This window comes from Petromyzon marinus, unplaced genomic scaffold (genome assembly GCF_048934315.1).
Source record: "Petromyzon marinus isolate PM22_M1 ecotype Great Lakes invasive population unplaced genomic scaffold, UKy_Petmar_22M1.pri1.0 PM_Scaffold_48, whole genome shotgun sequence".
NCBI classification, from domain to species: domain Eukaryota; kingdom Metazoa; phylum Chordata; class Hyperoartia; order Petromyzontiformes; family Petromyzontidae; genus Petromyzon; species Petromyzon marinus.
The window spans coordinates 424605-442277 of NW_027423479.1; the positions used below are offsets into that span (position 1 = coordinate 424605).

Here is a 17673-nt window from a genome sequence, read left to right on the forward strand (position 1 = left end):
ACACGGGGGGAGAGACACGGGGGGAGAGACACGGGGGAGAGACACGGGGGGAGAGACACGGGGGGAGAGACACGGGGGGATAGACACGGGGGGAGAGACACGGGGAGAGAGACACGGGGGGAGAGACACGGTGGGGAGAGACACGGGGGGAGAGACACGGGGGGAGAGACACGGGGGGGGGGGGAGAGACACGGGGGGAGAGACACGGGGGGGGGGAGACACGGGGGAAAGACACGGGGGAGACACGGGGGGAGAGACACGGGAGAGACACGGGGGGAGAGACACGGGGGGAGAGACACGGGGGGAGAGACACGGGGAGACACGGGGGGAGACACGGGGGGAGACACGGGGGGAGAGACACGGGGGGAGAGACACAGGGGGGAGAGACACGGGGAGAGAGACATGGGGAGAGAGACACGGGGAGAGACACGGGGGGAGAGACACGGGGAGAGAGACATGGGGAGAGAGACACGGGGAGAGACACGGGGGGAGAGACACGGGGGGAGAGACACGGGGGAGAGAGACACGGGGGGAGAGACACGGGGGAGAGAGACACGGGGGGAGAGACACGGGGGGGGGGGGGGGAGGGAGATGAGGAGTAGGAGTGGTATGATGATTGGTATGAGTGGTATGATTGGTATGATGTTTGGTGGGATGAGTGGTATGATGAGTTATATGATGATTGGTATGATGAGTGGTATGCTGATTGGTATGACGATTGGTATGGGTGGTATGATGAGTGGTGTGATGAGTGGTATGATGATGAGCGGTATGATGATGAGCGGTATGATGATGAGTGGTATGATGATGAGTGGTATGATGAAGAGTGGTATGATGAAGAGTGGTATGATGAAGAGTGGTATGATGAAGAGTGGTATGACGAAGAGTGGTATGACGATGAGTGGTATGACGATGAGCGGTATTATGATGAGTGGTATGACGATGAGTGGTATGACGATGAGTGGTATGACGATGAGGAGTGGTATGATGATGATGAGTGGTATGATGATGAGTGGTTTGACGATGAGTGGTATGATGATGAGTGGTATGACGAGGAGTGGTATGATGATGAGTGGTATGATGAGGAGTGGTATGACGATGAGTGGTATGACGATGAGTGGTATGACGATGAGTGGTATGACGATGAGTGGTATGACGATGAGTGGTATGACGATGAGGAGTGGCATGACGAGTGGTATGATGAGGAGTGGTATGAGTGGTATGATGATGAGTGGTATGATGATGAGTGGTATGACGATGAGTGGTATGATGAGTGGTATGAGTGGTATGATGATGAGTGGTATGACGATGAGTGGTATGAAGATGAGGAGTGGTATGATGAGTGGTATGATGAGGAGTGGTATGAGTGGTATGATACTGAGTGGTATGACAATGAGTGGTATGATGAGTGGTATGATGAGTGGTATGAGTGGTATGACGATGAGTGGTATGACGATGAGTGGTATGACGATGAGGAGGAGTGGTGTCTCTCCGTGTGTCACAGCGCTGGACTTGCTGGACAAGATGCTGGCGTTCAACCCCGACCAGCGGATCTCCGTGGAGAAAGCCCTTGAGCACCCTTACCTGCAGCAGTACTACGATCCTACTGATGAGGTGGCCACAGCATCAACGGCATCAACGTCGTCAACATCGTCATCGTCGTCAGTAGTAGTAGCATCAGCAGTAGTATCATCAGTAGTAGTAGTATCAGCAGTAGTATCATCAGTAGTAGTATCATCAGTAGTAGCATCAGTAGTAGTAGTATCATCAGTAGTAGTATCATCAGCAGTAGTAGTATCAGTGGTAGTATCATCAGTAGTAGTAGTATCAGCAGTAGTAGCATCAGCAGTAGTAGCATCAGTAGTAGTATCATCAGTAGTAGTATCATCAGTAGTAGCATCAGTAGTAGTAGCATCAGCAGTAGTAGCATCAGCAGTAGTATCATCAGTAATATTATCATCAGTAGTAGTATCATCAGTAATATTATCATCAGTAGTAGTAGCATCAGTAGTAGTATCATCAGCAGTAGTAGCATCAGTAGTAGTAGCATCAGTAGTAGTAGCATCAGTAGTAGTAGCATCAGTAGTAGTATCATCAGTAGTAGTAGTAGTATCAGTGGTAGTATCATCAGTAGTAGTAGTATCAGTAGTAGTATCATCAGTAGTAGTAGTATCAGTGGTAGTATCATCAGTAGTAGTAGTATCAGCAGTAGTAGCATCAGCAGTAGTAGCATCAGTAGTAGTATCAGCAGTAGTAGCATCAGTAGTAGTAGCATCAGCGGTAGTATCATCAGTAATATTATCATCAGTAGTAGTATCATCAGTAATAGTATCAGTGGTAGTATCATCAGTAATATTATCATCAGCAGTAGTAGCATCAGTAGTATCATCAGTAGTAGTATCATCAGCAGTAGTAGCATCAGTAGTAGTAGCATCAGTAGTAGCATCAGTAGTAGTAGCATCAGTAATATTATCATCAGTAGTAGTATCATCAATAGTAGTATCATCAGTAGTAGTATCAGTGGTAGTATCATCAGTAATATTATCATCAGCAGTAGTAGCATCAGTAGTATCATCAGTAGTAGTATCATCAGCAGTAGTAGCATCAGTAGTAGTAGCATCAGTAGTAGCATCAGTAGTAGTAGCATCAGTAATATTATCATCAGTAGTAGTATCATCAATAGTAGTATCATCAGTAGTAGTATCAGTGGTTGTATCATCAGTAATATTATCATCAGTAGTAGTAGCATCAGCAGTAGTATCATCAGCAGTAGTATCATCAGTAATACTATCATCAGTAGTAGTATCATCAGTAGTAGTATCATCAGTAGTAGTAGCATCAGTAATATTATCATCAGCAGTAGTAGCATCAGTAGTAGTAGCATCAGCAGTAGTAGCATCAGTAGTAGTATCATCAGCAGTAGTAGCATCAGCAGTAGTAGCATCAGTAGTAGTAGTATCAGTAGTAGTAGCATCAGTAGTAGTATCATCAGCAGTAGTAGCATCAGTAGTAGTAGCATCAGTAGTAGTAGTATCAGTAGTAGTATCATCAGTAGTAGTAGTATCAGTGGTAGTATCATCAGTAGTAGTAGTATCAGCAGTAGTAGCATCAGCAGTAGTAGCATCAGTAGTAGTATCAGCAGTAGTAGCATCAGTAGTAGTAGCATCAGCGGTAGTATCATCAGTAATATTATCATCAGTAGTAGTATCATCAGTAGTAGTATCAGTGGTAGTATCATCAGTAATATTATCATCAGCAGTAGTAGCATCAGTAGTAGTATCATCAGCAGTAGTATCATCAGCAGTAGTAGCATCAGTAGTAGTAGTATCAGTAGTAGTATCAGTAGTAGTAGCATCAGTAATATTATCATCAGTAGTAGTAGCATCAGTAGTAGTATCAGTGGTTGTATCATCAGTAGTAGTATCATCAGTAGTAGTAGCATCAGCAGTAGTATCATCAGTAGTAGTATCATCAGTAGTAGTATCATCAGTAGTAGTAGCATCAGTAATATTATCATCAGTAGTAGTATCATCAGTAGTAGTATCATCAGTAGTAGTATCAGTGGTTGTATCATCAGTAATATTATCATCAGCAGTAGTAGCATCAGCAGTAGTATCATCAGCAGTAGTAGCATCAGCAGTAGTAGCATCAGTAGTAGTAGTATCAGTAGTAGTAGCATCAGTAGTAGTATCATCAGCAGTAGTAGCATCAGTAGTAGTAGCATCAGTAGTAGTATTATCAGTAGTAGTATCATCAGTAGTAGTAGTATCAGTGGTAGTATCATCAGTAGTAGTAGCATCAGTAGTATCAGCAGTAGTAGCATCAGTAGTAGTAGCATCAGCGGTAGTATCATCAGCAGTAGTAGCATCAGTAGTAGTAGCATCAGTAGTAGCATCAATAGTAGTATCATCAGTAATATTATCATCAGTAGTAGTATCATCAATAGTAGTATCATCAGTAGTAGTATCAGTGGTTGTATCATCAGTAATATTATCATCAGCAGTAGTAGCATCAGTAGTAGTAGCATCAGCAGTAGTAGCATCAGTAGTAGTATCATCAGCAGTAGTAGCATCAGCAGTAGTAGCATCAGTAGTAGTAGTATCAGTAGTAGTATCAGTAGTAGTATCATCAGTGGTAGTATCATCAGTGGTAGTATCATCAGTAGAAGTATCATCAGTAATATTATCATCAGTAGTAGTATCATCAGTAGTATCATCAGTGGTAGTATCATCAGTGGTAGTATCATCATCAGTAGTAGTATCATCATCATCAGTAGTAGTATCATCAGTAGTAGTATCATCAGTGGTAGTATCATCAGTAGTAGTATCATCAATAGTAGTATCATCAGTAGTAGCATCATCAGTAGTAGTATCATCAGTGGTATTATCATCAGTAGTAGTATCATCATCAGTAGTAGTATCAGTAGTAGTATCACCAGTAGTAGTATCATCATCAGTAGTATCATCAGTAGTAGTATCATCAGTGGTAGTATCATCAGTGGTAGTATCATCATCAGTAGTAGTATCATCAGTAGTATCATCAGTAGTAGTATCATCAGTAGTATCATCAGTAGTAGTAGTATCATCAGTAGTAGTATCATCAGTAGTAGTATCATCAGTGGTAGTATCATCAGTAGTAGTATCATCAATAGTAGTATCATCAGTAGTAGCATCATCAGTAGTAGTATCATCATCAGTAGTAGTATCATCAGTAGTAGTATCATCAGTGGTAGTATCATCAGTAGTAGTATCATCAATAGTAGTATCATCAGTAGTAGCATCATCAGTAGTAGTATCATCATCAGTAGTAGTATCAGTGGTAGTATCATCAGTGGTAGTATCATCAGTAGTAGTATCATCAATAATATTATCATCAGTAGTAGCATCATCAGTAGTAGTATCATCAGTGGTATTATCATCAGTAGTAGTATCATCATCAGTAGTAGTATCAGTGGTAGTATCATCAGTAGTAGTATCATCAGTAGTAGTATCATCAATAATATTATCATCAGTAGTAGCATCATCAGTAGTAGTATCATCAGTGGTATTATCATCAGTAGTATCAGTAGTAGTATCACCAGTAGTAGTATCATCAGTGGTAGTATCATCATCAGTAGTACTATCATCATCAATAGTAGTATCATGAGTAGTAGTAGTATCAGTAATAGTATCATCAGTTGTAGTATCAGCATCAAGAATTTTTTTTAAAAAAATTCTTGCTGTGGTTGTCACACCTGATGATGATTGCTTGTGTTGCAGTCGAAACGTCGTGAGAATTGTATTGATTTATATTTTTATTATTTTATTGTTTCCCTTCTAACGTGGTGGTGACTTTACCGAAAGAACCAAGAATAATAATTTTATTGTTTTATATTTTTATTATTTTATTGTTTCCCTTCTACGTGATGGTGACTTTACCCAAAGAACCAAGAATAATAATTTTATTGTTTTATATTTTTATTATTTTATTGTTTCCCTTCTAACGTGGTAGTGACTTTACCGAAAGAACCAAGAATAATAATTTTATTGTTTTATATTTTTATTATTTTATTGTTTCCCTTCTACGTGGTGGTGACTTTACCCAAAGAACCAAGAATAATAATTTTACTGTTTTATATTTTTATTATTTTATTGTTTAACTCGCATCCCTCTGGGATTGTTGCACGCGCCGTTGATGCTTGGGTGGCTTTTCCTGGAAGACTTTTGCTGATTTTTCTTTCCCACCCCCATCCCCAGGATGTATCTGTTTTGCGCGTAGCAGCAGCAGCAGCAGTCACTTAAAGACGTGTTCTCTTGCTCACGTGTTTGTGTTTGTCTGTTTTGCAGCAGTCACTTAAAGACGTGTTCTCTTGCTCACGTGTTTGTGTTTATCTGTTTTGCAGCAGCAGCAGTCACTTAAAGACGTGTTCTCTTGCTCACGTGTTTGTGTTTGTCTGTTTTGCAGCAGTCACTTAAAGACGTGTTCTCTTGCTCACGTGTTTGTGTTTATCTGTTTTGCAGCAGCAGCAGTCACTTAAAGACGTGTTCTCTTGTTCACGTGTTTGTGTTTGTCTGTTTTGCAGCAGCAGCAGTCACTTAAAGACGTGTTCTCTTGTTCACGTGTTTGTGTTTATCTGTTTTGCAGCAGCAGTCACTTAAAGACGTGTTCTCTTGCTCACGTGTTTGTGTTTATCTGTTCAGCAGCAGCAGCAGTCACTTAAAGACGTGTTCTCTTGCTCACGTGTTTGTGTTTATCTGTTTTGCAGCAGCAGCAGTCACTTAAAGACGTGTTCTCTTGTTCACGTGTTTGTGTTTATCTGTTTGGCGTGTAGCAGCAGTCACTTAAAGACGTGTTCTCTTGTTCACGTGTTTGTGTTTATCTGTTTTGCAGCAGCAGCAGTCACTTAAAGACGTGTTCTCTTGCTCACGTGTTTGTGTTTATCTGTTCAGCAGCAGCAGCAGCAGTCACTTAAAGACGTGTTCTCTTGTTCACGTGTTTGTGTTTATCTGTTTTGTAGCAGCAGCAGTCACTTAAAGACGTGTTCTCTTGTTCACGTGTTTGTGTTTGTCTGTTTTGCAGCAGTCACTTAAAGACGTGTTCTCTTGCTCACGTGTTTGTGTTTGTCTGTTTTGCAGCAGTCACTTAAAGACGTGTTCTCTTGTTCACGTGTTTGTGTTTGTCTGTTTTGCAGCAGTCACTTAAAGACGTGTTCTCTTGCTCACGTGTTTGTGTTTGTCTGTTTTGCAGCAGCAGCAGTCACTTAAAGACGTGTTCTCTTGTTCACGTGTTTGTGTTTGTCTGTTTTGTAGCAGCAGCAGTCACTTAAAGACGTGTTCTCTTGTTCACGTGTTTGTGTTTATCTGTTTTGCAGCAGTCACTTAAAGACGTGTTCTCTTGCTCACGTGTTTGTGTTTATCTGTTTTGCAGCAGTCACTTAAAGACGTGTTCTCTTGCTCACGTGTTTGTGTTTATCTGTTTTGCAGCAGCAGTCACTTAAAGACGTGTTCTCTTGCTCACGTGTTTGTGTTTATCTGTTCAGCAGCAGCAGCAGTCACTTAAAGACGTGTTCTCTTGCTCACGTGTTTGTGTTTATCTGTTTTGCAGCAGCAGCAGTCACTTAAAGACGTGTTCTCTTGTTCACGTGTTTGTGTTTATCTGTTTGGCGTGTAGCAGCAGTCACTTAAAGACGTGTTCTCTTGTTCACGTGTTTGTGTTTATCTGTTTTGCAGCAGCAGCAGTCACTTAAAGACGTGTTCTCTTGCTCACGTGTTTGTGTTTATCTGTTCAGCAGCAGCAGCAGCAGTCACTTAAAGACGTGTTCTCTTGTTCACGTGTTTGTGTTTATCTGTTTTGTAGCAGCAGCAGTCACTTAAAGACGTGTTCTCTTGTTCACGTGTTTGTGTTTGTCTGTTTTGCAGCAGTCACTTAAAGACGTGTTCTCTTGCTCACGTGTTTGTGTTTGTCTGTTTTGCAGCAGCAGCAGTCACTTAAAGACGTGTTCTCTTGCTCACGTGTTTGTGTTTGTCTGTTTTGCAGCAGCAGCAGTCACTTAAAGACGTGTTCTCTTGTTCACGTGTTTGTGTTTATCTGTTTGGCGTGTAGCAGCAGTCACTTAAAGACGTGTTCTCTTGTTCACGTGTTTGTGTTTATCTGTTTTGCAGCAGCAGCAGTCACTTAAAGACGTGTTCTCTTGCTCACGTGTTTGTGTTTATCTGTTTTGCAGCAGTCACTTAAAGACGTGTTCTCTTGTTCACGTGTTTGTGTTTATCTGTTTTGCAGCAGCAGCAGTCACTTAAAGACGTGTTCTCTTGCTCACGTGTTTGTGTTTATCTGTTCAGCAGCAGAAGCAGTCACTTAAAGACGTGTTCTCTTGCTCACGTGTTTGTGTTTATCTGTTTTGCAGCAGCAGCAGTCACTTAAAGACGTGTTCTCTTGCTCACGTGTTTGTGTTTGTCTGTTTTGTAGCAGTCACTTAAAGACGTGTTCTCTTGTTCACGTGTTTGTGTTTATCTGTTTTGTAGCAGCAGCAGCAGTCACTTAAAGACGTGTTCTCTTGCTCACGTGTTTGTGTTTGTCTGTTTTGTAGCAGTCACTTAAAGACGTGTTCTCTTGTTCACGTGTTTGTGTTTATCTGTTTTGTAGCAGCAGCAGCAGTCACTTAAAGACGTGTTCTCTTGCTCACGTGTTTGTGTTTGTCTGTTTTGCAGCAGTCACTTAAAGACGTGTTCTCTTGCTCACGTGTTTGTGTTTGTCTGTTTTGCAGCAGCAGCAGTCACTTAAAGACGTGTTCTCTTGTTCACGTGTTTGTGTTTATCTGTTTTGCAGCAGCAGCAGTCACTTAAAGACGTGTTCTCTTGCTCACGTGTTTGTGTTTATCTGTTTTGCAGCAGCAGCAGTCACTTAAAGACGTGTTCTCTTGCTCACGTGTTTGTGTTTATCTGTTTTGCAGCAGCAGCAGTCACTTAAAGACGTGTTCTCTTGCTCACGTGTTTGTGTTTATCTGTTTTGCAGCAGCAGCAGTCACTTAAAGACGTGTTCTCTTGCTCACGTGTTTGTGTTTGTCTGTTTTGCAGCAGTCACTTAAAGACGTGTTCTCTTGCTCACGTGTTTGTGTTTATCTGTTTTGCAGCAGTCACTTAAAGACGTGTTCTCTTGCTCACGTGTTTGTGTTGATCTGTTTTGCAGCAGCAGCAGTCACTTAAAGACGTGTTCTCTTGCTCACGTGTTTGTGTTGATCTGTTTTGCAGCAGTCACTTAAAGACGTGTTCTCTTGCTCACGTGTTTGTGTTTATCTGTTTTGCAGCAGTCACTTAAAGACGTGTTCTCTTGCTCACGTGTTTGTGTTTATCTGTTTTGCAGCAGTCACTTAAAGACGTGTTCTCTTGTTCACGTGTTTGTGTTTGTCTGTTTTGCAGCAGCAGCAGTCACTTAAGACGTGTTCTCTTGCTCACGTGTTTGTGTTTATCTGTTTTGCAGCAGTCACTTAAAGACGTGTTCTCTTGCTCACGTGTTTGTGTTTATCTGTTTTGCAGCAGCAGCAGTCACTTAAAGACGTGTTCTCTTGCTCACGTGTTTGTGTTTATCTGTTTTGCAGCAGCAGCAGTCACTTAAAGACGTGTTCTCTTGCTCACGTGTTTGTGTTTGTCTGTTTTGCAGCAGCAGCAGTCACTTAAAGACGTGTTCTCTTGTTCACGTGTTTGTGTTTGTCTGTTTTGCAGCAGCAGCAGTCACTTAAAGACGTGTTCTCTTGTTCACGTGTTTGTGTTTATCTGTTTTGCAGCAGCAGCAGTCACTTAAAGACGTGTTCTCTTGCTCACGTGTTTGTGTTTGTCTGTTTTGCAGCAGCAGCAGTCACTTAAAGACGTGTTCTCTTGCTCACGTGTTTGTGTTTATCTGTTTTGCAGCAGCAGCAGTCACTTAAAGACGTGTTCTCTTGTTCACGTGTTTGTGTTTATCTGTTTTGCAGCAGCAGCAGTCACTTAAAGACGTGTTCTCTTGCTCACGTGTTTGTGTTTATCTGTTTTGCAGCAGCAGCAGTCACTTAAAGACGTGTTCTCTTGCTCACGTGTTTGTGTTTATCTGTTTTGCAGCAGTCACTTAAAGACGTGTTCTCATGCTCACGTGTTTGTGTTTATCTGTTTTGCCGCAGAAGCAGTCACTTAAAGACGTGTTCTCTTGTTCACGTGTTTGTGTTTATCTGTTTTGCAGCAGTCACTTAAAGACGTGTTCTCTTGTTCACGTGTTTGTGTTTGTCTGTTTTGCAGCAGTCACTTAAAGACGTGTTCTCTTGCTCACGTGTTTGTGTTTGTCTGTTTTGCAGCAGTCACTTAAAGACGTGTTCTCTTGTTCACGTGTTTGTGTTTATCTGTTTTGCAGCAAAAGCAGTCACTTAAAGACGTGTTCTCTTGCTCACGTGTTTGTGTTTATCTGTTTGGCGTGTAGCAGCAGTCACTTAAAGACGTGTTCTCTTGTTCACGTGTTTGTGTTTATCTGTTCAGCAGCAGCAGCAGTCACTTAAAGACGTGTTCTCTTGCTCACGTGTTTGTGTTTATCTGTTTTGCAGCAGCAGCAGTCACTTAAAGACGTGTTCTCTTGTTCACGTGTTTGTGTTTATCTGTTCAGCAGCAGCAGCAGTCACTTAAAGACGTGTTCTCTTGCTCACGTGTTTGTGTTTGTCTGTTTTGCAGCAGCAGCAGTCACTTAAAGACGTGTTCTCTTGCTCACGTGTTTGTGTTTATCTGTTTTGCAGTAGCAGCAGTCACTTAAAGACGTGTTCTCTTGCTCACGTGTTTGTGTTTGTCTGTTTTGCAGCAGTCACTTAAAGACGTGTTCTCTTGCTCACGTGTTTGTGTTTGTCTGTTTTGCAGCAGTCACTTAAAGACGTGTTCTCTTGTTCACGTGTTTGTGTTTGTCTGTTTTGCAGCAGCAGCAGTCACTTAAAGACGTGTTCTCTTGTTCACGTGTTTGTGTTTATCTGTTTTGCAGCAGTCACTTAAAGACGTGTTCTCTTGCTCACGTGTTTGTGTTGATCTGTTTTGCAGCAGCAGCAGTCACTTAAAGACGTGTTCTCTTGTTCACGTGTTTGTGTTTATCTGTTTTGCAGCAGCAGCAGTCACTTAAAGACGTGTTCTCTTGTTCACGTGTTTGTGTTTATCTGTTTTGCAGCAGCAGCAGTCACTTAAAGACGTGTTCTCTTGCTCACGTGTTTGTGTTTATCTGTTTTGCAGCAGTCACTTAAAGACGTGTTCTCTTGCTCACGTGTTTGTGTTTATCTGTTTTGCAGCAGTCACTTAAAGACGTGTTCTCTTGCTCACGTGTTTGTGTTTATCTGTTTTGCAGCAGCAGCAGTCACTTAAAGACGTGTTCTCTTGTTCACGTGTTTGTGTTTATCTGTTTTGCAGCAGCAGTCACTTAAAGACGTGTTCTCTTGCTCACGTGTTTGTGTTTGTCTGTTTTGCAGCAGCAGCAGTCACTTAAAGACGTGTTCTCTTGCTCACGTGTTTGTGTTGATCTGTTTTGTAGCAGCAGCAGTCACTTAAAGACGTGTTCTCTTGCTCACGTGTTTGTGTTGATCTGTTTTGCAGCAGCAGCAGCAGTCACTTAAAGACGTGTTCTCTTGCTCACGTGTTTGTGTTTATCTGTTCAGCAGCAGCAGCAGTCACTTAAAGACGTGTTCTCTTGTTCACGTGTTTGTGTTGATCTGTTCAGCAGCAGCAGCAGTCACTTAAAGACGTGTTCTCTTGCTCACGTGTTTGTGTTTGTCTGTTTTGCAGCAGCAGCAGTCACTTAAAGACGTGTTCTCTTGTTCACGTGTTTGTGTTGATCTGTTCAGCAGCAGCAGCAGTCACTTAAAGACGTGTTCTCTTGTTCACGTGTTTGTGTTTATCTGTTTTGCAGCAGCAGCAGTCACTTAAAGACGTGTTCTCATGCTCACGTGTTTGTGTTTATCTGTTTTGCAGCAGTCACTTAAAGACGTGTTCTCTTGTTCACGTGTTTGTGTTTGTCTGTTTTGCAGCAGTCACTTAAAGACGTGTTCTCTTGTTCACGTGTTTGTGTTTATCTGTTTTGCAGCAGTCACTTAAAGACGTGTTCTCTTGCTCACGTGTTTGTGTTTATCTGTTTTGCAGCAGCAGCAGTCACTTAAAGACGTGTTCTCATGCTCACGTGTTTGTGTTTATCTGTTTTGCAGCAGTCACTTAAAGACGTGTTCTCTTGTTCACGTGTTTGTGTTTGTCTGTTTTGCAGCAGTCACTTAAAGACGTGTTCTCTTGTTCACGTGTTTGTGTTTATCTGTTTTGCAGCAGTCACTTAAAGACGTGTTCTCTTGCTCACGTGTTTGTGTTTATCTGTTTTGCAGCAGCAGCAGTCACTTAAAGACGTGTTCTCTTGTTCACGTGTTTGTGTTTATCTGTTTTGCAGCAGCAGCAGCAGTCACTTAAAGACGTGTTCTCTTGCTCACGTGTTTGTGTTTATCTGTTTTGCAGCAGTCACTTAAAGACGTGTTCTCTTGCTCACGTGTTTGTGTTTGTCTGTTTTGCAGCAGTCACTTAAAGACGTGTTCTCTTGTTCACGTGTTTGTGTTTATCTGTTTTGCAGCAGCAGCAGCAGTCACTTAAAGACGTGTTCTCTTGCTCACGTGTTTGTGTTTATCTGTTTTGCAGCAGCAGCAGTCACTTAAAGACGTGTTCTCTTGCTCACGTGTTTGTGTTTATCTGTTTTGCAGCAGTCACTTAAAGACGTGTTCTCTTGCTCACGTGTTTGTGTTTATCTGTTTTGCAGCAGTCACTTAAAGACGTGTTCTCTTGCTCACGTGTTTGTGTTTGTCTGTTTTGCAGCAGCAGCAGCAGTCACTTAAAGACGTGTTCTCTTGCTCACGTGTTTGTGTTTATCTGTTTTGCAGCAGTCACTTAAAGACGTGTTCTCTTGCTCACGTGTTTGTGTTTATCTGTTTTGCAGCAGTCACTTAAAGACGTGTTCTCTTGTTCACGTGTTTGTGTTTATCTGTTTTGCAGCAGTCACTTAAAGACGTGTTCTCTTGCTCACGTGTTTGTGTTTGTCTGTTTTGCAGCAGTCACTTAAAGACGTGTTCTCTTGCTCACGTGTTTGTGTTTGTCTGTTTTGCAGCAGTCACTTAAAGACGTGTTCTCTTGTTCACGTGTTTGTGTTTATCTGTTTTGCAGCAGTCACTTAAAGACGTGTTCTCTTGCTCACGTGTTTGTGTTTGTCTGTTTTGCAGCAGTCACTTAAAGACGTGTTCTCTTGCTCACGTGTTTGTGTTTGTCTGTTTTGCAGCAGCAGCAGTCACTTAAAGACGTGTTCTCTTGCTCACGTGTTTGTGTTTGTCTGTTTTGCAGCAGCAGCAGTCACTTAAAGACGTGTTCTCTTGCTCACGTGTTTGTGTTTGTCTGTCTGTTGTGGTTGCACCCTGAGTCAAGAGCCCTATGTTGTCACAGGGATCTCTACCAAATGGCACGTGACACTGAAACTCTCCCTCCCCATCCTATCCCTCTCCTCCCCACCAGCCCGTGGCCGAGGCCCCGTTCAAGTTCGCCATGGAGCTGGATGACCTCCCCAAGGAGCAGCTGAAGCAGATGATATACGACGAGACACAGCGCTTCCAGCCACACACGCACCACCACACCACCACCACCACCGCCACCACCGCCACCACCGCCACCACCCGCTAGGGCCGGGAGGGAGGGTGGCCACCATGGTAAATGTCGGGGTGTGGTTGGGAGGCTGAAGGTGCCACCTAGCCTGGCACAAACAGCGCGGGGTGGAGCGGGTGGGTGAGTGGTGGGTGAGGTGTCCGTACCGCCCGCTCAGCACTCACACACACACTCACTCACACACTCACTCAAACACTCACACACTCACACACACTCACTCACACACTCACACATCCACTCACTCATCCACTCACTCATCCACTCACTCACACACTCACTCACACACTCACACACTCACTCACTCACACACTCACTCACTCACACACTCACTCACACACTCACTCACTCACACACTCACTCACTCATCCACTCACTCACTCACTCACACACTCACTCACCCACTCACTCATCCACTCACTCACCCACTCACCACCCACTCACAACAACAAACACAACAACAACACACTCTCTTGAATAGTGCGAGTAACATTTCAACGTTTTAAATGGGAATTCTTCGGGCTTTTATTTTAATTGGCGCGCGGTCGAGCGAGCGGTGGTGGGTGGCGGTGTGGGTGGCTGTGTGGGTGGGTGGCTGTGTGGGTGGCTGTGTGGGTGGGCGGCTGCGTGGGTGGGTGGCTGGGTGGCTGGCTGTGTGGGTGGGTGGCCGACTCTGATGTCAGGCCAAGCAGTGGTCGCAGGGGCAACGCGACATACAACCACAACCACCTCCAGTTGAACACGCCGGGAGGATTTTCCCGACCAAATATATATTACTCATCATCGAGGGTTGTGGGCCAGATCGCGTTATTTATAAATGTGTGTCGTAACACCTCCAACCACCCGCGGGCTCAGTCTTCAACGACACCGGTGGGTCGGAGGGTTACAGACACGTTTATAAATCGGTTGTTCATAGTTCCATTTATTTTGGGTGTATAGCCCCCTGTGAGCCATCCGGCTCTTGAATCGGGTGCAAGCACAACAAACTAAAAAAACAAAACTAAAACACGAACAAGAAGAAACAACATCTTAAAGTGACTCCTCTGTGTGTGACTGTGCAAACAGAAAATCCAGGGGAAAAATAAACACGGCAGAAATATTCCAGATAAAGCACCGTGTACACCACCAACTCTGTGTGTAAATATCCCAGTGGGATGCAAGTCAAAATAACAACAACCACCACAAGACAACTTGAGATTAAGGCCATCAGTCTAACTCCGTACTACAACAACAACCACAACAAGACAACTTTAGATTAAGGCCATCAGTCTAACTCCGTACTACAACAACAACCACAAGACAACTTTAGATTAAGGCCATCAGTCTAAACTCCGTACTACAACAACAACCACAAGACAACTTAGATTAAGGCCATCAGTCTAACTCCGTTACTACAACAACAACCACAAGACAACTTAGATTAAGGCCATCAGTCTAACTCCGTACTACAACAACCACCACAAGACAACTTAGATTAAGGCCATCAGTCTAACTCCGTTACTACAACAACAACCACAAGACAACTTAGATTAAGGCCATCAGTCTAACTCCGTACTACAACAACCACCACAAGACAACTTAGATTAAGGCCATCAGTCTAACTCCGTACTACAACAACAACAACAACCACAAGACAACTTAGATTAAGGCCATCAGTCTAAACTCCGTACTACAACAACAACCACAAGACAACTTTAGATTAAGGCCATCAGTCTAACTCCGTACTACAACAACAACAACCACAAGACAACTTTAGATTAAGGCCATCAGTCTAACTCCGTACTACAACAACAACCACCACAAGACAACTTTAGATTAAGGCCATCAGTCTAACTCCGTACTACAACAACAACAACAAGACAACTTTAGATTAAGGCCATCAGTCTAACTCCGTTACTACAACAACCACAAGACAACTTTAGATTAAGGCCATCAGTCTAAACTCCGTACTACAACAACAACCACAAGACAACTTTAGATTAAGGCCATCAGTCTAAACTCCGTACTGCAACAACAACCACAAGACAACTTAGATTAAGGCCATCAGTCTAACTCCGTACTACAACAACAACCACAAGACAACTTTAGATTAAGGCCATCAGTCTAACTCCGTTACTACAACAACAACCACAAGACAACTTTAGATTAAGGCCATCAGTCTAAACTCCGTACTACAACAACAACAAGACAACTTTAGATTAAGGCCATCAGTCTAACTCCTTACTACAACAACAACCACAAGACAACTTAGATTAAGGCCATCAGTCTAAACTCCGTTACTACAACAACAACAACAAGACAACTTAGATTAAGGCCATCAGTCTAACTCCGTACTACAACAACAACCACAAGACAACTTAGATTAAGGCCATCAGTCTAACTCCGTTACTACAACAACAACAACAAGACAACTTAGATTAAGGCCATCAGTCTAACTCCGTACTACAACAACAACCACAAGACAACTTAGATTAAGACCATCAGTCTAAACTCCGTACTACAACAACAACCACAAGACAACTTAGATTAAGGCCATCAGTCTAACTCCGTTACTACAACAACAACCACCACAAGACAACTTTAGATTAAGGCCATCAGTCTAACTCCGTTACTACAACAACCACAAGACAACTTAGATTAAGGCCATCAGTCTAACTCCGTACTACAACAACCACCACAAGACAACTTAGATTAAGGCCATCAGTCTAACTCCGTACTACAACAACAACCACAAGACAACTTTAGATTAAGGCCATCAGTCTAAACTCCGTACTACAACAACAACCACAAGACAACTTAGATTAAGGCCATCAGTCTAACTCCGTTACTACAACAACAACCACAAGACAACTTAGATTAAGGCCATCAGTCTAACTCCGTACTACAACAACCACCACAAGACAACTTAGATTAAGGCCATCAGTCTAACTCCGTTACTACAACAACAACCACAAGACAACTTAGATTAAGGCCATCAGTCTAACTCCGTTACTACAACAACAACCACAAGACAACTTAGATTAAGACCATCAGTCTAACTCCGTTACTACAACAACAACCACAACAAGACAACTTAGATTAAGGCCATCAGTCTAACTCCGTACTACAACAACAACAACCACAAGACAACTTTAGATTAAGACCATCAGTCTAACTCCGTTACTACAACAACAACCACAACAAGAAAACTTAGATTAAGGCCATCAGTCTAACTTCGTACTACAACAACCACCACAAGACAACTTAGATTAAGGCCATCAGTCTAACTCCGTACTACAACAACAACCACAAGACAACTTAGATTAAGGCCATCAGTCTAACTCCTTACTATAACAACCACAAGACAACTTTAGATTAAGGCCATTAGTCTAAACTCCATACTACAACAACCACAAGACAACTTTAGATTAAGGCCATCAGTCTAACTCCGTTACTACAACAACAACCACAAGACAACTTTAGATTAAGGCCATCAGTCTAAACTCCGTACTACAACAACAACCACAAGACAACTTAGATTAAGGCCATCAGTCTAAACTCCATACTACAACAACAACAACCACAACAAGACAACTTTAGATTAAGGCCATCAGTCTAACTTCGTACTACAACAACCACAAGACAACTTTAGATTAAGGCCATCAGTCTAACTCCGTACTACAACAACAACCACAAGACAACTTAGATTAAGACCATCAGTCTAACTCCATACTACAACAACCACCACAAGACAACTTTAGATTAAGGCCATCAGTCTAAACTCCGTACTACAACAACAACAACCACAAGACAACTTTAGATTAAGGCCATCAGTCTAAACTCCGTACTACAACAAACTAAAACGTGGCCAAACCCCCCCCCCCACCAAAAAAAAAGTTTTCGAAATCACCAAAATAAAATCCATTAATGCAACGTAACGGTGATCATAGGGACTGTGACCGAATTGTTTTTCGTTAACAATAAACTACGTAAAAAAAATAACGCGATCTAACTCCTCCGCAAAAACCTTAATTGCCTACCGCCTTACGCGCCTGATGATGATGATGATCGCGCGCGCGTGCTGCTGAAGCCGAAACGTCGCGAGAATTGTATCGCTCCTAAATATTTTTCTATTGCTTCGGTGTCTCCCCTTGTACGCGGTGGTGACTTTGCCGACAGAACCAAGAAGGATATATATACAACAGCCGCCCGCGTTGACGCGATTCCTCGCTGAGTCTTTCACGATAGGAGTGTTTGAACTCCCAGACTTCTACAACTCCCACACGGGACCGACCTTGTCGTGCCGGTAGCAAACATTTAAGAATTCGTTTTATTTTTTAATTTTATTTTAATCCCCGATTCAATAAAACGATCACCACCCACTCACCGCACGCAGAGAGACACGCACGCAGAGACAACAACAACAACAACCGCCATTCGCCACTAAGTGGCGGTGACGTCACCACGACGCTTGTGCCAGGCTATGTGCACCCTGAGGCCACGCGAAGTGTCGAACGCCCGCTGGCAGGAGGTCACGGGGCAGACCCAG

At 42.8% G+C, this 17673-nt stretch overlaps 1 protein-coding gene across 9 annotated transcripts in view; it reads left to right on the forward strand.

The window, feature by feature from the left end:
* The window catches only part of LOC142923385 (mitogen-activated protein kinase 1-like), a 64079-nt gene extending 46948 nt beyond the window's left edge, over positions 1-17131 (forward strand). For 2 of the 9 annotated variants that reach the window (XM_076064472.1, XM_076064473.1), the window contains exons 8-9: positions 1505-1614; positions 13002-17131. In XM_076064472.1, coding sequence (XP_075920587.1) covers positions 1505-1614; positions 13002-13166 — 275 coding nt within the window. In that variant the 3' untranslated portion in view covers positions 13167-17131. The remainder of the gene's footprint in view (positions 1-1504; positions 1615-13001) is intronic. The other 7 variants (XR_012940717.1, XR_012940718.1, XR_012940712.1 and 4 more) reach the window with 7 other exon arrangements.
* The last annotated feature ends 542 nt before the right edge of the window (positions 17132-17673 follow it).